General features: G+C 39.1%; 1 protein-coding gene across 2 annotated transcripts in view; it reads left to right on the top strand.

The window, feature by feature from the left end:
* SPRED2 (sprouty related EVH1 domain containing 2) overlaps positions 1–23,397 on the top strand; it is an 89,771-nt gene that overhangs the window by 48,215 nt on the left and 18,159 nt on the right. Inside the window, exons 2-5 of one of the 2 annotated variants that reach the window (XM_083367826.1) lie at positions 864–978; positions 15,390–15,567; positions 19,231–19,399; positions 20,189–20,253. In XM_083367826.1, the coding sequence (XP_083223952.1) occupies positions 15,424–15,567; positions 19,231–19,399; positions 20,189–20,253 (378 nt within the window). In that variant the 5' untranslated portion in view covers positions 864–978; positions 15,390–15,423. The remainder of the gene's footprint in view (positions 1–863; positions 979–15,389; positions 15,568–19,230; positions 19,400–20,188; positions 20,254–23,397) is intronic. The other variant, XM_083367825.1, reaches the window with a different exon arrangement.

Genomic DNA, 23,397 nt, shown 5'->3' with positions numbered 1-23,397 from the left:
TTTAAAAGAATCTATGAATGCTGCAGGGGTCTATGGTGGAAGAGAATATGCATTTTAATTTTAGGTGAAAATGTTTCGTTAAAAAAGAATTAACTTGTGTTTGCATGAACCGTTCTCACTGACTTGTGTTGTGGGTGGAGAGCAATGGATGTTCTCAGTTCCAGAACAGAGTAAAGGAGAAAGAGGAGAATTTGGGGCTTAGCAGTGCACACGTGCCATTTTGGAAATGAAGTTTTTAATCCATTTGATCTTGCAGGTGATTAACAGTCTTTAAATTAAGAGTTTTCCTTCAGTTATTTAATTGTGAGCCAGATTGAAGTAGAATTAATTGTTCGCTGTAATGACAGATTCTCTTTACCGAGGGAAAATTATTTCTTTTAAAAAAAAAAATAAACTGCATATGGTCAAATGCAAATGGCTCCACTTTCACACTTCATTTCTTTGTGTTATATTCATTTACTTGGAGAATATGTAAATGAAGCATTAAAGTAAAAGAATGGAGCAGACAGACTGAAGTACAGGTGAAAGTACATTTATACATTTATTGTGTAACAGATTTGCATTTGGCTAATGGCCCAGCATTTGAGTTGTTGAGTCAATGAGCAAATTATATTAATAATAATACCATCTAAAGGGGATAAAGCATAGTTCTGTGCCAGAAACATTGGCTTCACACAGATCAAAATAGCAAAAGCTCACTTGAAATTACTTTTCTACTGTTGCCCTGTTTGCATCCACTTTTATTTTAATAAATTTCTGTTCTTCACCTGATTGGAATCTTGCTAACAGGTGAAAAAACAATTTTCCTGTAAATGTTACTGAATCACCTAATTTCTTGGTACCATATTTGTGCAACTATACAGGTTTTGTTCCTTCCTGTTGAATTGATCAGCAGGAAAATAAAAGAAAAAAAGGCAGCTATCAACTAATTTTCCAGTGCTCTTGTTCAAGGGCAAGGTCCCAGGAAGACGAAGCTAGGTACAGAAATGAATAATTTACTTGTGTAAATTGTTTTATGTGAGGATTTTTAAAATAAAGATGAACAAACGAGTTTCCTTGCCTGAGGACACCTCAAGAAAAAAAAATGAGGCTACCTAGAATATAACTCTAGCCTAAACCACCATGGTGAATTGCTTGAGTTGATAGGACTTGGGCAGAAGACATCTGAATGGTACCATCCTGGCGAAAGCTGAGCTAGAGGCTTTGCAAATCTTAGCTACTTTCTTATCCAAACCTATTATTAACAGTAAGACAAATCCTTTTCTTGGGATCAGTCAAAATAATGATAAAATGTGCAAAAAGCTCTCCAACGCTCTTCAGTAGGTATTAAAAATATCAGGGAGTGAGGAAAAGGCAAGAAAGTTTCTTTGTTTTTGTTTTAAATTAACCCAGGTGTTTCAGCTCTGAGATCTGTAGTTCAAAGTCTCAAGTATGTTGTAGACTGAAGGCAGGTGCTTTTAGTATCAGGTTACACCTAATATTCAAAGAAAAGAATAGTAGTTCTCTTATACATACCCGTGCATGCATTGATGTCACCCACACAAAATGGGCCCTGTCGGTCTGCCTGCCTGTGGTGGACGAAGCAGGGAGGCTTCCGATCTGACTGAAAATGACATTGTCTCTTTTATCCAAGTCCCCAGTTTTCCGCATTGGGTGTTATACAGAGAACAATTCAATAGAAACAGTACTTTTCCACTCATCTAATACAAGCATGTCAAACTGCCGGCCCATGGGCCGGATGCGTCACACCAAAACCGCACCCATTGCCGGCAATGGGGAAAAAGTCGAAATACGGCGAGTTTGACACGCCTGATCTAATAGAAACCTGCCTTTTGCTTTTATTTCTAAATTGTATATTTTAAAAAAACTAAATACAAGCATAAAATGTTCTGGTTTTTATTCCTTTGTCTTCACACTTTCCTAACTTATGCCTATTTTTTAAAATAAGCATTTAAGTTATGAGTTAATGTGCAAAGGGAAAAAAAGTAAGACATGAGCAGATGTTAATTTATTGTTGACTTTGGCAACAGTTGAGCATCTAGTTTCATAATTCAGAAATTTCATGCACAAGGCTGTACAGTTACCATATTGTTGTTTTCTTTCCTTCCTTATAGCAGAGGTGTTATTTGCGCAATCCTTGGGGACATCCAAGATTGCCTGAGCCACCAGATTCTGCACCAGTTGCAGCTTCTGGATATTCTTCAAGGGTAGTTTCTTGTAGAGCATGTTACAATAGTCCATAAGGAGGACCGAACCAAAACCAATGGGTTAAAACTACAAGGAAGGAGGGTCAGGCTGGATATCTGCAGGAACTTCTTGACTATATAGCTGTCAGTCAATGGAGCAGGTTGCCACATAAACTAATGACTTCTAATTTGTTGGAGGTCTTCAAACAGAGGCTGTATAGTCATCCGTAGGAGATATTCTAGTGGATTCTGCATTGAGGAGAGTTGACCAGATGACCTCTAAGGTACCTTCCAAATCTGAGACTCTACTTTTTCTATCTCCTGCAGGAACAGTTGAGCTATGAGCAAATAAATGCCAATGAAAGAAAATGTGAAATATTTGATATGCCCATACTGTATATCTATAAGGAGAAAAACACTGTTATCAGGGAGAATTACTATAAGGAAGAAGGTGTGTGTTCGGCAAGTTTATTCAAACCAACTTGAATCCTCATAATTAAGACAAACTGACTTCAGCTTTCTCCACTTAATTACTTGAAGCTACCCTGTATTTTGACTGTCAAACATTTCATTTCTAGCTTGTCCCCACCCTTGGGTGGGGCCCAAGCTTGGTTATAACGTATATCTAAAAATAATGCCTACTAAAGTTGGACTGATAGATCAAGTCATTGCCAACAAAAGCCAACTAAATAAGGCTGAACAATCCAGACTGACTGTTGTGGTATATCTGGGGGGGGGGGGGGCGCTATGAAGACTTGTGAATCCTTGCCTCTTTTCCATTTTGTCCCCCATAGTCTGTAGATTTACAGATGCCAACTTTAAGTTATGTAGGACTGCAAAGAAATTCTCTGCAAATTCAGGCATTTTCAGATATGCATAGGTTAAAACCATTTCCTTGTAGAATTTGGCTGATCTTTGAAAAAGAGTCGGGTTCAGAGAGACTACCTGGGAATTTCAGAACAGTTTTGGGAGAATCTTCATCTTTACTGTTACAGGTTCAAATAGCTGAAATAAAAATGACAAGTGTAAGAGACCTAGAGTATCGTCCCATGGAGGTTCCACTGTATTGGACAGCAGTTACCTTATATCCTTTTGTTTGCCAGGAATGTAGAGTTGTAGAAACTCACACAACAGAACATTCTGATTTCTAATAAGCTCTATTACCTATAGATAAATTTAGAATTGAATAGAATAGAGCTGGAAGGGGACTTTGGAGGTCTTCTAGTCCAGCCCCCTGCTCAAGCAGGAGAACCTATACCATCTCAGACAAGTGACTCTCTAGCCCAGGGGTGTCAAACTGCCGTTCCGAAGGCCAAATGAATCATAGCAAAACTGCGCCCACCCCATTGCCGGCAATGGCGAAAAAGTCACGATACATCACGACATGTCACATGACGTTGTGAGTTTGACATCTCTGCTCTAGCCTCCTCCTAAAAAACTCCAGTGATGGAGTGAGTGGCCACGATTTCTGGAGGCAAGCTGTTCCACTGGTTAATTGTCCTCACTGTCAGGAAGTTTCTTTTAAATTCCAGATTGCTTCTCTCTTTGATCAGTTTCCAACCATTGTTTCTTGTCCTGAATTTAAGAACAGATAAGAAGTTGTTCTTGTTGTTAGCTGCGAAGTCGTGTCCGACCCATCACAACCCTATGGACAACGTTCCTCCAGGCCTTCCTGTCCTCTACCATCTTCTGGAGTCCATTTAAGCTCACGCCTACTGCTTCAGTGACTCCATCCAGCCACCTCATTCTCTGTCGTCCCCTTCTTCTATTGCCCTCAATCTTTCCCAGCATTAGGCTCTTCTCCAGTGAGTCCTTCCTTCTCATTAGTTGGCCAAAGTATTTGAGTTTCAACTTCAGGATCTGAGATAAGAAGTAGATTCTTTCAAACTTGCAACTAGTCTGCCTCTAACTATGTTCATGTTCCCAACAACAGAAAATAGAAATAATGTGAAATAATATATTGACAAGGTCGAGGGTGTATGCTTTAGGGCTGATGTGGGAAGACTAGTTTGCTTTCTCATAAATGAGGACTGGCCATGCTTTAACATGAGAACATGTTTAAAAAGAACTGACAAGCTCTCCACATGTTACCTGCTGTGACTGAAGTGCTTTTGTGTTATCTGACATGAGGCTAATTATGAACTCATTTCCTAGAAAGCCTGACTAATGGCTTTAAGCAACCATCAGAGAATGGTCTTAAAAAGTACATCGCCAGGAAGTTTTCCAGGCTGTCTCTCTTGGCTTAACTGATGTTCAGTAATATATTGCTTTCATTTAAGAAGGGAATTCTTCAGTTATGATGAAGTCAGAGCAAGAACCAACTTTAGCAGTTTGCTTTGTGGCAACACCTTTGTTATTAGCTGCAATTTTCCAGATCAACTCTGTAGAATATGAGAAACCTTCCTCTGTTGGCTTAGGGCGATGGGAGTCAAAGTCCAGTGCATCTGAAGAATGTTAGTCTCCAGATCACCACGGTACTGAGTAAATTTGAATCCTGTTTGCTTATAAAAGCAAATTAACCACTTCTCTCCCCCGCTATGATCAATAATTGCAGTTATCCATGGGTTGGCAACATATATTAAACATAACAGCAGAATACCAGTAGATACCTCCCATTGTGCTCACCAGACTCCTTGTCCCAATTTTCATTTTAAAAATATTCCTTTAATTAAAAATGAAACTAAACAGGTGATAGATATGCTGTAAAGCAAAACATTGTCCCTGACTTATTTATTGGCAGAAATGCCTTTGGCCCTTCAGATTTCTACTGGGATGAGAGTATCCTCGAGAACTAGTTTGCCTTCTGTAAATGATGGTTTTGAAACTACCATACCTGCTGTGGTGTCCATTTTGCAGAGAAGCAAATCTTGCATGGCAGTCATTTCACATCTGTGCCCATCTTAAGATACTGAATATTCCAAATATGTCCTCATCAGCAAATGTTTCTCCTGGTATAAAACCTTAAAGTTAGTTAATTGATGGTTCTAATTAATGGATAACATGGATAAGAGAGCATTTGTTTTATTGTGTAAAGTTTATTCACAGTGAGCAAGAATCTAATCTTTCAGTTGCCCATGTTGGTGTGTTTCAGAGTCACACCTGCAGGACTTTCCCACAAAATGTTTGTTTTCTGCTAGGAGCAGTGAAGGTGATCTTTTCCCACAATTTTTGTAGAATTGTTTGGGTTTCTTTTTTCAAATCTGCCTGGCGGTTATTAAGAGTCAATGCAAATTCAGCTGGGGTTTAAAGTAAAAGCCTAGGCGACCACTAGCATTTCTAAATTTCTGACAGAATTTGACAAACAAAAAAATTGAAATGATAGCTTGGAAGTAGTAAAACAACAAAGTATTCTAAAATGTTATCTAGTTTGCAAAGTTACTGTAATTCTGGGAATACCATAAATATTAATATATCCAAAAATATAATACCAGTAGCCTGAGGTCATTCACTCCACAATATTACCTCCTTAATCTGTGTAATGTGTTATATTAATTTCTGAAATAAAGTGATGCCCTTAAGTGAAAATAGAATTGTTAAGAAATGCTTGACAGTATTTCAAGACAGTATCAGTCTTTCTCCCCACTCCAAAAAGTCTAAAGCTTTAAAAAATATATACACCTTCCAGTTATCCAATTAAATGTCTTCTTTAGACATAATTGGATCAATCTGTTTTGCTCCTTTTGATGAACACCTCATGTGAATGGAGACCCAGAATGTGAAGCTGAATGGAATTAGTGCAGATTCTGAATGGAGTTTCAGCCATTAATTTGCTTCATTATTGAATTCCACCCTTCCCCTTTGTCTGCTTCGATTTAACAATGCCTGCCTTTGACCTCTGACACTATAATGTTCTTTTGCTGAATGGGTGCTTCAGAGCCAGATGATTATTTCATTGTAAATTGTGAAGTCATTAAGAGCACTCTATTCTTAAAGTGCATTGCTGTGTCAAAGAGATTTGATGCTTTTGTAGGGGAATAAAGATGCTTGGGCTTTACAAGTTCACATTGGTCACAAGGCATGATATAAGATTATGTGAATTCACAAATTCATAGATCCATATGCAAGCACATTTGGACAATATCATGTATCAGAATGGTAGAAATTTGGCTTCAAAATTCAAAGGAAATTTAGAAATGTTATATTGTATTTTTTTCACATGAAAAATGCATATAAGGTCACAACCTAAGCTGTTTAAATGAAAAAGTAAAGATCCAATTTGTGAATCTTAACACTGTTTTGTCACTGAAGACAGATTTCATCTCTTTATATTGTGAATCCACATAATCTTATATCATGCATTGTGACCAATCTGAGCTTGCAAAGCACAAGCATCCTTTTTTTCAGAATGCAGGAGAGACAGCAACTTGTTTAAAGACAGGACTCCTGTCTCAACCAATTTTAATTAAGAATGGTATCCATATATATCATTTATTATGGAACAAGATAGAAACACTTCGAGTATGGTTTCTTATGTTTATGCCAATAGGTACTATAAATTGATTGAAAGGAGGGAGACATCAGAAATTAAAAATTAAAATCTGTAATATTTTAGGGTGAGTTTTTTCTTTCTTTTTTAACATTTATAGATTGCTACTATAGATTTTGGCATTAAGCTAAAAATATTAACATTTTAATATCATAAGAACATTCTTTGCTATGGCTTATCTTTTATTAATGTTGGGTTGTGTCTGAATTGTGTAGCTTCAGTAATTCTAATCCATTTATTGATACTATCTCTTTAAAAAATAAAATATAAAAAAGAAAAGAAACACCTGTCTAAAGAGAACCAGCCTGGGTAATTCCAAGTTTCTTGCTTTGGCTACCAAACTTTGAGTCAAGTAGAAGACCTAAAAAAAGCCAAGCTGACTCAGACTAAAGACCTATATCATCCAGCATCCCACAGTAGTCAACCAGATGCCTATCAAAAGCCCAAAAATAGGAAATGAATAGCAGTCTCTTGCTTGATTCCTCTAGCATTGCAGCTGAGACACATATTGCTCCTGAGTCTAAATCCATCACAATTAGTAAATTATTATTAGTCTTTCCTATTCATATATTTATATTTTAGCTCCCTTTCAGGAAGGTGGTGAGGTAAATCTAGTGATATATTTTTCTGGAAATAATTCGAAAAGATATCTCCCATACCCATCAACTTATTAATAGCCCATTTCAAAGTCAGAATGGTGATAAAATATGCCTGCTAATGAGTTTTTACTTATGCTTATTCATAAGCGCATTGGCAATTCACTATTTCTGCTCTTCCTGTTGGACCTTTTCTTAATGTTCAGCTTAGAATTCTAAGGAGCTGACTTGGTACTGTAATTTTGGTCAAACACATTGGAAGGAGAATGTCAGGGCCCACCTCAAACCCACATCTTAAGAAAGCAGAACTCTTGGAGATAGTTTCTTCCAAGCAGGAACTTTTACTAAGAATTAGGAGATAGCAGGCATAATAGACAGGATCTGAGGGATTCCCTTACAGATCATCAGGGCAGTTCCAAACCGGTGGTAAGTCCATCATGGGAAAGGAAAGATAACATCAATCCGATACCATTTGCAGTACAATCATTCCACAGCTCTTTACACCTCCTTTGGAGAAATAAACCAGATCCCGGAGGTTTGTGTCTCTTTCCCCACCCCTTTTCCTAGTTGCCTAGTTGTAAGGGAGGAAGAGTTCAGAGGGATGCATAGTATAGAAACCAATTTATTACACTGTAATGGATAGCAGACAGGCGAATAAACAAAAGGTTACATTTAATGGAGGAAGTGAAAGCAATAAAGACCGCATGCCTATTCCCTCTCCCCCTTGGGAATATGACAGAATCCAGGAGAAGGTGAGATTTGGTTCCAGCTCGGAGATAGTTAGAAATGAAATATAAATGGACTCTGACAGAGAGTCAACACCCTGATGTCTAGGTTACCCATCTATTCCCCCCTCCTGAGTGTAGTGGCCTAAGGCCTCAAAAAGATGTCAGACTTAGAAGTGCAGGAAACTTCCCCAGATAGATCAGAAAGTCCCTTAAATAATCACTTCATTGAAATTGGTTGTGTTCTTTCACAGAAACTACAGGTAGTCTGAAGATCCATTTAGTCTCCCCTTTCAAGCATCATCAAGCATCATTACATTTGCTGATTGCAGATCCCATAACCAGTGCACTTTCCCTTATTTCTAAACGGCCCATATTTATTTATTTTATTTTATTTTAATTCCATTTATATCCCGCCCTTCTCCGAAGACTCAGGGTGGCTTACAAGCTTAGCAGTAGCCTTCATTCTATGTATATGCCTGCTTATTAGGGCTTTCACACACACCCCAAGCGGCATTATTACAAAGTCAGCTTAATTGCCCCCAACAATCTGGGTCCTCATTTTACCTACCTCGGAAGGATGGAAGGCTGAGTCAACCTTGAGCCTGGTGGGATGCGAACCTGCACTAATTGCAGGCAGCTGGTCTTACTTAAGGAGGCATTAGCCCACTGCTCCACCAAGGCTCTTGGTGAATTACAATATTATATTATCAGGGGAGGACTCGTCCATCTTTCTGCCAGATCATTTCAATTGCTCATAGTTTTCCCAGTTTTTGGAGATCCGAGAGTTCCAGCTTGTGAATCCTTCAAGATACTTCGGAATACAAAATCAAGAATACTAATGCTACCTTTATTCTAAGGTTAGACTAACAGAATATTGCCCGTCTGAAAGCACTTCCCTGCTCTCTGACCAGAGGACAAGAGAGAATCAATTATCTCTTAGATGCTTTTCCCACCCCATTCCTGGTGATGGACTCAGTTTCCTCTTATCAGATCATTGTCTCGGGCTGCAACTCTTTCATCTCCTATCTAAAGGTTGTTCTCACAGCCCATTATACTGCTCTCACCTCTCATCTGTTAAAGGTGATAGATCTGCCTTTGGCTTCATTGCCAATTTTCTCTTGTCACATCCTTATGTATATTAATATTTCTTTCATTAGAATATTAGGACTTTTTATATTTATAATTGGACTGTGCTTTTTTAGACAATTGCATTTGGGGTATCTAAGCTGAGAAAATCGGAAAGTGACTTCACTTGTCAAGATTTCAACTCTGCTGAATGGGTTGTTGCCCTTATTCTGACATAAGTTTGATAATCCAGTCACAGGGTCTGATTTACGAAGGGAAGAGCAGCTATTTCTCAGATTTTCAAGCAATGCAGCTTTTCCAGTATCATTTAATTATTATGTCTAGGGTCCCTATTATGAAGTTCTTTTTAAAAAAGGATAATGTAAGATAACAAAGGATTATATTTTTTTACAAATACACAGGATGCGCATAGAATGATGCCCTAGAGCAGGGGTGTCAAACTGCCAGCCCGCGGGCCAGATGCATCATGCCAAAACTGCGCCCACCCCATTGCCAGCAATGGGGAAAAAGTTGCGATTCATCACGTCACGTGACGAGTTTGACATCCCTGCCCTAGAGTGTTGAATAGGGATATTCTTTGAGGTTTTCAAAATGCACAGCTCAATAAATTGATTGCTTTAAATATCCTCAGTGCTATTTCATTCTAATGGTATATCAAGCTAATTGTGATTTCCTGAAGAAATTACGAACCTTTAATTGTCTCCTAGAGAATATTATAATTATACTTAGGGATACACAAGTCATAATTATAAAAACTGTGCACCTGCTCTGCCTCCTGTAAATTTCCAAGTAATTTGGCAACATTCATACCAGCTAAGATTGTGAAAAATGGCGGGAAAAATCACCCCTAGAAGATATTAAGTTATAAGTAACTGCAATTCTTTAGCCATAATGTTAAACCATGGTACATCTGATCATGGAACTTTCTTCCTTTGTCTTCATTTCAGTCTATAGATCAGGTCAGTATACTGCCATTACTATAAATCGGTCTCTTCAGCGGAGGTAGAGAAGATATGATCCTCCTTATCTTACTACCCCAGGGGTGTCAAACTCGCAATGTCATGTGACATGTTGCGGCATATCGTGACTTCTTTTCTATTGCCAGCAATGGGGTGGGCGTGTTTTCGGCATGACGCATCCAGCCCGTGGGCCGGCAGTTTGACATCCCTGTACTACCCCATGATATCAACTTCCTGCAAGTTGCAGCTCAGCAGTTTTTTTCCCTATTCTTTGCTCTTTAAGACATCTTTGGAAGGTTGATGGATCTATAATACACAGAGAAGTTCAAGCTATGGTTTTGAAGATGGTGTTGACTATTATTGCATTCATTGTGTTGTTCTTTCCTGTCAGCCACATGGAAAGATTGAAATAACATAAAACTGCTTGAAATTAATAATTTTTCATCTCCCTTTGAAATAAATAAGTCTGACAGCCATACTAATAATACAAGCTAAACTTAAAGAAAGAAAAGAAACAAGAGGAGGAAAAAGTGCATGGAAAAAGGAAGAAAGAAAAGAATATAATAAAGAGAAATTCCAATGAACTAGGTGGGGCTTATTTTAAAGTTAAAGTGCGTGGGAATCTCTGCAAGAGGACTCCGACCTATCATAAACTGAACAATGTATCTATGTCTAAAACTTTAGGCTAGCGCATTCTCAAAGCCCCACAGCTGCAATATGCTGTGAACACTGCTGATTATTGTACATGGCTATCATAAGGATAAAAGGGACGCGGTGGCTCAGTAGGTTAGGATGCTGAGCTTGTCAATCAGAAGTTCGGCAGTTTTTGCGGGTCGAATCCCGAGTGCTGCGTAACCGAGTGAGCGCCTGTTGCTCGTCCCAGCTTCTGCCAACCTAGCAGTTCGAAAGCACGTAAAAATGCAAGTAGAAAAATAGGGACCACTATGGTGGGAAGGTAACAGCGTTCTGTGCGCCTTTGGCGTCTAGTCATGCCGGCCACATGACCACGGAGACGTCCTCGGATAAGCCCTGGCTCTTCAGCTTTGAAACGGAGATGAGCACCGGCCCCTAGAGTTGGAAATGATTAGCATGCATGTGCGGGAGAACCTTTAACTTTACCTTTTATCATAAGGATAATGTATGAGAAATGCTTTAAGCATCTGAACAATGCTATATATGTACCATTAATAATGTTAAAACTCATGAATACATAGTTCCTTCATGTCAGCAAGGAAGCATAATCATATTCAATCTATATTGTCATTTTCAATCTTTGTAAGCAGAATAGGTTCCCAGTCAATAACTGTGTGCCTAGAGTATTTTACCTTCAGAAATTTAGAAAAGGATGTTTTATATAGTAGCATTTGTGCTTCTTGCTAAAGGCTGTATTTACCAAGTAGCATATAAAATGAGACTTAAAGTTCGTATACCCCAAATATCCTGCATTAAGAGAAATGTAGTTTTATTTTGAATCAATATGAATAATACAGACATGCTTCTTTGTTTCATGAAAGGATATCAGTTGGAAACTAAGCCTTATTTTGAAGTACTAAAAATGCTACCAATAACCATCATTAAGGGAAAATACAATTCAGATCTTGAAAATACCTCCCATTTTCTTCAAGTTGGGTTAGATTTCAGCTTATTATGGCCATGCTTGAGGGAGGGAGGTATCAAAACAGGACTAGACAGAGCACCAAGCTGAAAATGCTAAATGCCTTCTAGAAACATTGAATGTAGTATAAATCAGTGCTTTTATTATAAAATGGATATATTGTTTTGCGTGCAGAAAGAAATTTATCTGTTAGAAAACTAATCCAAGATGAAGACAAATGGATTTCTTTCCATATATTTGTTATGGGGTATATAGCCTATATAGAGTAATACACCATTCTTAATGAAGATACAAACATAGGGATTCACCATGGTGGGGGGGTTTTGTTGTTTTTTGTTGTTGTTTTTTGGAGTTAGCAACATGTTTGTATAGACTCAGTAGAAAAGTAGAAAGTAGCCAGCAAAGCAAAATAAAAATAGGAGGTAAGAAAACATTAAAAGAAATCTAATCAATTAGTATGTACTTGCCATACTTTACTGTCCATCTGTCTTTTGATCTTTAAATTCTTACACTCTTTTAGGATCTCATAAATTGCCATGAATTTCCCCAACTATCCCCTTTTCTTGATCTGTTCATTCCTCTTTCATATATTTCTTTTGCCACCTTAATCCTCATACATTCTCTCTATATGACTACTCCATATTGCTTTCATACTAGTCACTGACTTTGTATTCAATCCACATTCACGTGACACCTATTTTTTCTTGATCCTATCATGCTTTTCTTATCACACGTATGTATGATCCTATCATGCTTTTCTTATCATACTTATATGTACTGTATAAGTACATTCCCACGGCATTCACATTGTTTTTGTTTTTCCTGACATACCCAGTATCCATATATTTCCATGTGACCAAACAAGCAGAAGTACTCGTTCTATGCATCTGTTTTGTTCCATTTGACAAACATTCTTTCCTTACATACTACCCACAATTTTATGACCAGCATTTCTGTCTTATTTTTTCCACTTTGTCCTATTCTTCGTAAACATTCTTCCATCATCCAAATATATTATGATTCTTTTTTCCCATTAATTACAGGTATACATGAATAGAAATACGAATGGCATTGACACCAGTCCTATTTAGTCAGATAACCTCTAATGCATATATTATGTTTGATGTTGAAAACCAAATATTAGAGCCATTTACTGTATTTTCTGTTTACTTGATAAGCAGTTACGGTATCTAGTATTTATTAAAGTTGTCTTTGAACCAGATTCTTTTCATAAATACTATACTGAAGACTTGAAGGATGTTGGCGTGGAAGTCCATGCTATCAGCAGCATGAATATATAGCATATAATACAGTATCCAGCTACACCCCAAGTGTTAAAGAAAATGCTTCCATTTAATATATAAACAGACTATGAAAGGAGCGGTAGAAGGGACTAGGTGTTTACCAATTAGCTTAGTAGTTTGGAGATATGCATTTTCCTAAAGCTTCCACCATCACAGGCATCAGTTGAATTATATTAGCCAATTAATAGAAGATGTACAGATATAACACTGCCCTCAAAATAGCATGAGTTTAGAACTTCCGGGCTAGGGAAGTTGTTATTGGAGTTATTTATAGTCTTGGACATATAAATGTCTATGTGGGAAGTAAATATCTTAAAAGGTTGGTAGGGTCTACTTTTTCAATAGAGTACTGGGCTGGCATCCTTATTACTGGGCAGACCTACCCTGAAGGAGTGGATAGACGGACAGAGTAATAAGAACTATTGGTTTATTTCCATTTGCTTTTGTTCACCAAGCTTCTGGTAGAAAAACAATAAATGAGTCATATCTTATCAGCGCTCTCTCTCTCTCTCTCTCTCTCTCTCTCTCTCTCTCTCTCTCTCTCTCTCTCTCTCTCCTCCCTCCCTCCCTCCCTCCCTCCCTCTCTCCCTCCCTCCCTCCCTAGAGAGAGATTGCTTAATTTCTCACGATATATTGAATTTCAAAATTTCCTTGAAGAGAGAGCTTTAAGATAGTCCTCAATTTACAATTGAACCCGAAATTTCTGTTGCTAAGTGAAAGATTCATTAAGTGAGTTTGCCCCATTTTATGACTTTTCTTGCCAAACTTGTTAAGTGAATCTGGCTTCCCTGCCTACTTTGCTTGTCAGAAGTTTGCAAAAGGAGATCACGTGACCCTAGGACACTACAACCAGTCATAAATATAAGTCAGTAGCCAAGTGTCTGATCATGTGACTATGGAGATGTCACATGATCATAGGTGTGAAAACTGGTCATACTGTAGGTCACTTTTTTCAGTGTCATTGTAACTCTGAATGAATGATCAATAAACGATTTGTTGTAAGTCGAGAATTGGCTGTAGTTGAAATCACATTGTATCATACAAATCTCCACAAAGTACAAAGTGTTTCTGTTACTAAAGTCCAGATTGAAAGCTGCATCTGTGAATTTCAGTTGCATTTATTCTAATGCAGTCCTTCATTAAGGATTTGATCATGAGTTATATGTGAGTATCTTGTTCAATGTTTTCTTTCTGTAAGGAAAATACTTTATATTATATTACATAAAATAATTGGAAAGAGAGAAAGAGATGGCACTTCTTTAGACAAGCTACATGATTTGATCTTTTAAGAAAAGAGAATCGAGAATGGCCAGCACTTCATTCCTGCTGGAGTGTTTGTAGCGTAACAAATAGAAATGAAGATTCCTCTGGGTAAGCTTGCGATAAGTTGTGTAGGATTCGGAAAATGATGAAACAGGAGGAAATAAAAGCAAAATTAAAGGATCCTTCTCTTTTCTCAGTCCTAGGGTTTCTACAGTAATGCTGTTCTATTGTACTTGGACACTTTACCCTTTCGACTCGCCCTTCAGTCCTACCGTTCCTCTCCCTCATCTCCAAAAACTATATATATACAGTTCTGACCTTCCTGTTTCAAGTACCAGTAGCTCCATGCAGCAAGAGTCACACAGCAGCATTGTCTAATGCATTTGTTCTGAGGTCTGCTTTTATAGGCAAGAGCCCATAAGGCCAGATTGAATCTTTTTGTTTCAAAATGAACCATAAACATTGATCTCACTCCATAGATGCTTAACTATTCATCCTCCCCCATCCCCATTAAAAACTCATCTGCATCCCTTAGCATGTGGGATTACTTGAGTTTTCTTGGTGCCGAATGTAGGTTGCTCATGTGCAAAGGAAGATCTACCTCAGACATGTCAAACACAAGGCCCGGGGGCCAGATCCGGCCCACGAAGTGGTTTCATGTGGCCCCGAAGCCATCCTGGAAACAGTGAGGGAACGGTCCCCGCTGCCTTGGCCCTGGCCCAGAGACCCTCCTTCTGCCAGAGACCCCCAGATCTGTCCCACTCCTGCCCAGGCCCCCATAGGCACCCTTGATGCCAATGATGTAGAGCTAGCCATGCCCACCCAGTAGGCCTTACGCACTCTAGCTGCGCCCACCCGGCCCCCCAAGGGCAACCACAATGCTGATGTGGCCCTCAATGAAATTGAGTTTGACACCCCTGATCTACCTTCTCAATATGAAGATTTTCCTTGAGGCAGTTTGAGGTCTTCAGCTGGACTGAGCATGAATGACGCCTGGAATCTTTTTGTTGTATCACTTTTTAGCTATGATGGCAGATCATATTTTTTAGTTGAGGTCTTACATCCCCAGAAGACTACTGGTTTTTCTGTAGCTTTAGATAATCAGATGCTGAAAACTGTAAAATGGACTCTGTGATTTAATTGTCTCCTGTTTTTGTCTGTTGCAGTGACAGCTATATTGTGCGAGTCAAAGCTGTGGTTATGACCCGAGATGACTCCAGTGGAGGATGGCTGCCCCAAGAAGGAGGTGGCCTTAGTAGGGTTGGTGTCTGCAAGATCCAGTGCACAGAGGCTAATGGAAGAAATGGATTTCTCATCCATGGAGAAAGGCAAAAAGACAAACTGGTAAATTAAATTGATCTGGTATGGACTTTGGTCCCTTTTCTTCCAAAATGCCCCCCTCCCATCTTTCTTAACATTTGCTAAGCTCATGTGTGATACATCTACAAAACTTCTTTTAGTGCAAAAGGACGTTATGTATTGTTTTCACAAAGAGCAAGGTGCCTATTAATGTTTAAACTCCTTAAAGGTTTAAAGAGAATGAGAATGGAAAAGAACCATTTTTTCCAAAATTTGCTAAACAGATTAGAAATATTAAAAAAAACACTAACAAAGCCAGCCACTTTGTATGAGGTAATTCCAGCTTTTGAAATGGAACTGAATTATTCATACCATTTCATTTGAGATAAGAGTCCAGTAGAGCAAAAATGCCAGGATGATTTAAATGTAGCTCTTTGCTGTGACTTTGCTGTGACCAGAGCTTCCTGCTTTTGGGGGACAAATAACTCTCAGATTTTAGGAGTTCTTGCCCACTTTTAATCAGAAGGTGTCCCTGTCCACAAATTCTAGTCTAATCCAAAAATGGAGTAAGAAACTAAAGAGATAACAGATACACGTTTTGGTGCACCTTTATGTCTTGGACATAACAAATGAGGACTGCAATAAAATGTTGCAGCATGAAGTCTTCAGAGTCACAGCCAACTGTGCCTTTCTCAGCAATATTCCACTCCATTGGAAGTGAAATGTGATCCTAGTCAGAAAATAAAAGAAAGGGGAGACAGTATTTCTAAGGCAAGAAGAATTGGTAAAGAATAAAACAAGTTAGTTGTGGGTTGAATTACTGTTGAATTACTATGAACTAGAAGCAGTTTATATATTTTAGATACTTTAAATAAAGTAAGTTAATGCTGTTTAGCAGACAGTCTCATTTATAAAGAAAATCATTCCATCCCTTCGTTTTCCCCACTGTAGATGCTCTGTGGCTACTGAACATTTTCACTCCTAATTGGGTTCCTCATGAAATCAATCTGCCTCTTCCCCTTCTTTAAATAAGTTTGTTTCCTCAAATCAAACTATCTTTCTGTAATGGCCCCTCAAAAATGAAGTGGTCCCATCAGATGTGGGGTCTGGTTGAGGTTCTAGGTGACCTAAGTATGCTTTTGCCTTTACTCTGCACCCCAGATTCTTCAGGTTTGTCACTGAAAGTATGGCCAGGGCTTTTTGCAGCTTGTGTGAGTATATATATATATGCACATCCTGTCTACAGAAAGAAGGGTGCATATCAACCAAGTTGCTTACCCTTTCTCCAGAGTTCTGAATTGCATTTGCCCATTATGACTTCATGATGATTTGGTGGCGAGCATAATGAATAAGGGTGGCGCAATGGCTCAACCGTTAAGACCCTGAGCTTGTCACCAGGAAAGCTGACAGCCCAGGTTCAAGACCCAAGCGTTGCATGATGGGATGAGCGCCTGTTACTTATTCCAGCTTCTGCCAACCTAACAGTTCAGAAGCATGGAAATCCCAGTTGATAAATAGGTACCACCTTGGTGGGAAAGGTCACTGTCTTCTGTATTTTTATGCTAGCCACAGGATGATGAAAATGTCTCTCAGGCAATGCATGATCCCTCAGCTGGACAGAAAAAACCTTTAAACCTTTATAATGAATAACTTAATTTACAACTCAATCATAAATGAATAACTTAACCTAACTTACAAGGTTGGTATGTTCGGTACCATTTATAATGCAGGTCTCACTATCCAAGTCTTAACCAATAACGCAATATATAGATTTTAGCTGTTTCCGGTTCAATAGGGAAAATAGCAAAATTGTTAGTGGGTAGTTCCCACAACCCCACAAATCTTGGAAGCTGTTAAAAATGCGGTTGTTCTACCGTGAGTGGTTAAACCACTGATAAATGAAGGTATTGTTAAAATAAATACGGAACGAGATGATGAATCAGTTATTATGGTTTGGTCATACAGATGTTTTTGAATGAGCTGGGCTTCACTGATTCAGTGATAAGATAGTGGTTTGGAGATGTGCTTATAGTCAAAGCAATTTGAAAACACTATAATAAATTGAACTCTAGTATCTTCTAATTAGCATGACTGTTGGGCTTCTACCAGTGTTTTATGATAGCTGTAGTCCAATATTAAATTAGACAAAACTGTAGCAGAGGAAGAAAAAAAGAATAATGATTACATGGTTGGCTCTGAGATGTGAGTGATCAGTGTGGTACTAATTGCCCAAAAGGAAAGAATATTTGTACCTCAGAGTTGAACTGTGGAATCCTTGATATTCTCTGAGCTTAGTTGTTTGCTTGTAGACACAACATCATCAGTCCTAGTGAATGTGGGGTTTGCTTCCTGTTTATATACAGTAGCTTGCACTGGCAGTGTTGATGGGAGTATGGTTTTCTCCTTGGTAGATCCTTGATTAGGGTATTGTTTTTTGCTTGATTGTTTGGTTTGTGCAGTGGCGTAGCGTGGGGGGTGCAGGGGGGGCTGGCCGCACCGGGCGCAACATCTGGGGGGGGCGCGCTTGCACTGAGCTGCTCAGGGAGCCCCAAGGGCTGCACAGAGTTGGCTTGGCTCCGCTCTCGAGCTGCTCTTTCTTGCAAAGCGAAATGAGTCCGGCAAGTGAGATGGGCGGCCACATAAACTGAATAAAATAAATAGAAGCGGCCAACTCTCCGCCCAGGCTCAGGCCAACCGCAAGCGCCCCGCAGGCGCCCTGGCAGGTTTGGCCGAGCGAAGACGGACCCGCTGGCCAGCCGGCCTAGCTTCGTGCGCATGCGTGGCTTTATTTAGCGGGGCTCACGTGCGAGCTTGAATGCAGCGGCTCTTGCAGGTCGGAGCCCCGCCCAGCCGCCCTCAAGAGGGACCCGGAAGCATCCCGCATGCGCGCGACTCTTCTTGGAAAGTCTACGCCGCTGCGGGGCGCGTCTTTTCAGCCCGTGACGTCACCGCCCGCCTGCCCCTCTATTTCCGCTTCCGGTTGCCTTGCCCCGGGTGCTGACAACCCACGCTACGCCACTGGGTTTGTGTTAATCCCTGCTTATCTGGGTGTAAGCTACTGGCCAGGATGTGTTCTAGTTTTTTTGTTTCCTTTTTTGTTTTTTTATTGTCTCTTTTGAACCATATGTAAATGTGATTTGTCTCTATGTATCTATTGATGGCTTATTCGTCTAAATGCTAGGCTTCCAGGAATTCCCTAGCATTTTTGGATTTGGCTTGGTTTAAGATAATTTTCCAGTTGAAACTGAGTCTGTCCATGTATTGTGAGATTAAGGAGTTTTCATTATAAAATGGAGCAGCAATGACTCCATGGTACTAACTAAATATCTATATGGATTGGATTTCATTTTGCATGAAAAAGAGTAAAGTCATGAATGCTGAAATGATATAATATTTATACACAAACACATATTGAAAATAAGTTCCTAAGGAAGTTAAACTTGGCTTTACAGAGATATGAAATACGGTGTGTAATATAAAGGTTTGTGTTCCTCTATCAGCCAAGCAGGAAATGTTTCAAGCATGTTGTCCTCTCTCATTTAATTTTCCTGATTTCTTGTGTTGAAAGGAGAGTCATACCAAACGACTGCAAAATAAGCAGACTTAATTTTTTTTATGCATGCAAGAGGAAGTAGTAAATTACGCTAACAAACTTGTGTCCTTTGCCTGTAAATATCGTCATTGCACCTCTTTGCATTTTCACCCCAGGTGGTGCTGGAATGCTATGTGAAAAAAGACTTGATCTACACTAAGGCAAATCCTATATTTCACCACTGGAAAGTTGACAACCGAAAATTTGGACTCACTTTTCTAAGCCCTGCTGATGCACGAGCATTTGACAGAGGGGTGAGAAAAGCCATTGAAGATCTCACAGAAGGTACTATACAATATCCTACCACTTTAATGTGTGTGGCAAAATGGCTGTCTTCTCTATTCCCCCCCCCCATTTCTTTGTTTTTGGTGCCAACTTTGAAGACAGAAGGTTGTATGTCTTTCACTGAAGCCCTGCTAATTACTTAAATCAGAGTCTTAACCTTCTATATTGACTTTCCGAGAATGTAATCCCATCATTCAGCCAGTCCTCTTTACTATCTAAGAACTGTTAACGTTAGAAGGAACTGCAAGGTTAATCCAGAGTGAGCAAGTGTCATGTATTTCTCACACTGTGGATCTTTCTTTTTGTTTTCCATATTTGCTGTTCTCTTGAGTAGACTTTTTAAGATTGATGTTAATTGTAAATTATTTATTATTTTGCCAACTAATTTGTATCTTAGGTTTTTAAATTCTTTACATAGTTGGAGAGTGGCAAGAGGAAAGCCCAAGTCCTAATTCACCTAATTTTTTGTACCATTCTAAAAGACTTGATCAGGAATTCACAGAAACAAAATTCCAGACAGAATTTGGCTTTTGTGAAAACGGGGAAAAATGGTTTTGTCCTAAAGAATATTGACCTGGTTTTTAATCACGAGTCCAGGTGCTCTTCTTCATTCCAGCACCACACTCTGGCTTGTTTGACTTTGGAAATGTGGGCTTAATAGGTGGTTTATGAGAGAGATGACTGTGCCCAAAAGAAATATTTGTCCTCCGGTACATTTTTCTTAATAGGGTGGCTGGAATATAATGTTTTATCTAAAGGAACAACACACATTTTAAAATGTCTTTGCAGGTTCTACGACATCATCTTCCACGATCCATAATGAAACTGAAGTTGGAGATGACGACGTCTTCACTGTACGTATCTTTCATATCAAATTCGTTTTTGTGGCCTCTGAATGGATTTTGTCTTTCATGAGAAGTAGAGCCTATGAGGGTACTGATTGCCGTTCGCTCAAAGAGAACATGTTCGTAAAAGTGATAATAAAATCTCCCTTAAGCCAAACTGAGCTTTTGGTGACAACACGAAGACCACCTCCACGTTGCTTTCTTGGCAAGAATATTCAAATGATTAGGTTAGTATTCTTGTAGAATACTGCTTTGATTTCCCATGTATAGATATCCTGGTGGCATCCCATCCAAGCACTTATCAGGTCCAACCATATTTTGAGATCAGCCAACTTTGGCTAAGCACTTCCAGTTAAATGCAAATGTACATGTGGAAATATTATTGATTTGTTTACTCTGAACATCTTTTTTGCTTTTCTGCAACAAAAATATAAGGCAAATTACAAAAATAAATGTTATGGCATAATCCTATCAGTAAAAAAAAGTAAAGATAACAAAATGAAAGGTATCAGTCTCTGGCTTTAAAAATGCCATCCAGTTGATAAATTTATCCTGAGCAGCCATTCTAAAGTTGAATTTTCACAATTTCCATAGGAAAAGGGAACAGTTAACAAATTGGATGGGGATTGATAAATGCTGCTCTACCACAGGGATATCCCTAAGTGGGAATGCCTCTATTGATTCACTCCCTTCCCCCTCTTTTTTTTTTTGCTTCAAGTGGGAATGCAATTTCATCTCACATAGCTTAGTCAAACTTCCAAGATCAACAGTCTCTCCAACCTTAATAAGTAAATAGAAAAATCTAGTATCTTGTTTAATGCTTAGGTTCTTTTACCTATTTCAGAAAGTTTTGTGGCACTAGTTTAGAAAATCCACTTTTTCCCTAAGATTAGGTAAGAAAGGAAGAAAAGGGCATATTAATGGCATTCCAACTGTAATCTCCAAATGATCGCTTCCAGAAGTTCTGCTGGAGCAGATCTAAACAATCTATTTCAGTCAAACCATGACACTCTGAACCATATGCTCAGAGCTTATTCCCCACATCTGTTTTTTGTTTTTGTTTTTCTAAAGTATGCTGTAGCAAAAGAAAGACTGATGTCTTTAAAAGGTCTACAGCTTCAAGATAAATCAGGACCTTGCTGTCTTTCAGGAAAACATTTATCATCTCCTTGACCCAATCACTCAGCTCTGCCCTAGAAAATTTAATAAGTCAAGACAGGCATGGTAGACCTTGTCATTCCGAGGATTTTGTCCATCTTCTCAAGTTTCACAAACTGAAAAGTAAACTGGCTAGATAGACCCTCGGAAATTATTTGAAAAGTAGCTTTTAAGAAATTTAGACGCACTTACCTTCTATTATGTTTATAACCTATTTATCACTGAAGGAACAAAAGGGTTCCATTCATACAGTATATTGGCCTAGGCCTACTGTCAAAGCTATTCAGGCTATCAGCATCTCACCATTTCCGGTTAAAGCTAATTCGTACTTCGTGTTGTACTTTTGGCACCGGTTTTTCTCTGGAATTTGGGCTATTAAGCCTTAGCTCTCATGACTTAAACTGCACGATGCTTCTTTATTTCCCTCTCCCCCCCCCTTGATTTTTCATAAGTCAAAAGTGTTGATGGGAGCATCTCTCATGGGCTGAAACAGGCATCCAATATTTTTGATTTTTTCCATTCAGAAAATTGGTTGTTGTGATTCTTCACTGATTGAACTTAGGGAGCATTTGAATGAGTGAAGGGTAAAAGGCATCCCATCAAAACACTCGACTGAGGGACAGACGTCCTCAGTCTGAACATGTTGTGGGTCTGGCGTAAGGTTTCCTGCTGCAGTTGTCACCAGATCTGTGACAGTTGGCATGTTGTTTTTATCTGTTCTCTAGTCTTATTGTAAGAGAAACAACAGCAGGCAGGGTTAAAAGGTGACTTCCTTTCCTCTAGAGCAAAAGTATCATTATCCGCTGCTTCCCAGCTACCTGCCAGAAGTGATTTATAGATTCCATGGTGGATAAGGGAGGGAAGAAAGGCAGGAAGGGAGAGCGCAGCAAAGCTGGAATGGTTTCCTCTTCTACACAATTAGACAGGAGCACAAAGGGAGAGAGCATCCCAATAGATAGATACACGTCCCGCAAATGCTTACTCATACCTACATTGCTTCAAAATACCGGTATATATTGTTCCTTATATATCCCTTGAAAGAAGCAGGTATGTGTTCTCTTCTTTAGCCCATCAGACTTTGAAAGTCCACTCCATCTCTTCCCCCTAAAAAGATCTCTATTGCTCCTTTGGAAGATAACCTTCAATAACTTTTGGATTCCAAGAGCTTAAATTTTGTCTTCTCCCCCAGCTTGCAATGAAAGGAGCAAAAAATGAACAAACGTGGCTGAAATATGTGCTTGTTTCCTAAGATGAAGCATCTCTTTAGGGGACTCTTCTTCTGGGCAATGTTTTCTTAACTCTTAAGCCTCTGGGCTTTTTTCCCATATACTTGAAAATAAATTTCTCCATCCACCTCATCCTCAACCCTTGCTCTTCTCTAGAGGCAACCTGAGTAAAGTCACGTCTTCAGTTTGTCTTTTGTGAAACAATACTGGATTGCCAACAACAAATTTTGTGCTTTGAGTCCATTTAAGCAACCCACCTTTTAGAAAACATTCACATGCAGAGAAGCACTACTGGGCCTTGATGTTTTGCTTTCTTGTAGTACACAGCCTCTTTCTGTGCAACTGGTAGAGAAGCATCTGATGTGAGGTGATAAATATTCAGACTCTTCAATGCTTCAGATTTAAAGATACTTATTAACCCCAGGTTACAACTTCTCAGAGTGGCTGTACCTTTTCTCCTGTGCAAGATTGGGTGGGGGGGCAGATTTTCTTTCAAGGAATTGCAAACAGTGTCATGTGGAAAGCATTGCATCTTTTTATCTTTTAGTGTAAAGCACTAGACCACAGGTCTGCAACCCGCGACTCTGGAGCCGCATGCGGCTCTTTCAGCCATCTCCTGCGGCTCCCAGTCCTCAGCCATGTGCAGTCCCCCCCAAAAAAGTGTGACTAAAAAAGTTCAACCAATCAATTCAAATATGCAGGGTAGGTGCATATCTCGCCTTGGCTCCACTCTTCAGTCAAATCCTGTTCTGTGCATGTGCGTATGTAC

Source organism: Vipera ursinii, assembly GCF_947247035.1.
Source record: "Vipera ursinii genome assembly, chromosome: 1".
NCBI classification, from domain to species: domain Eukaryota; kingdom Metazoa; phylum Chordata; class Lepidosauria; order Squamata; family Viperidae; genus Vipera; species Vipera ursinii.
The sequence above is the reverse complement of the archived record's forward strand: the minus strand, read 5'-3'. Positions and strand labels throughout refer to the sequence as shown.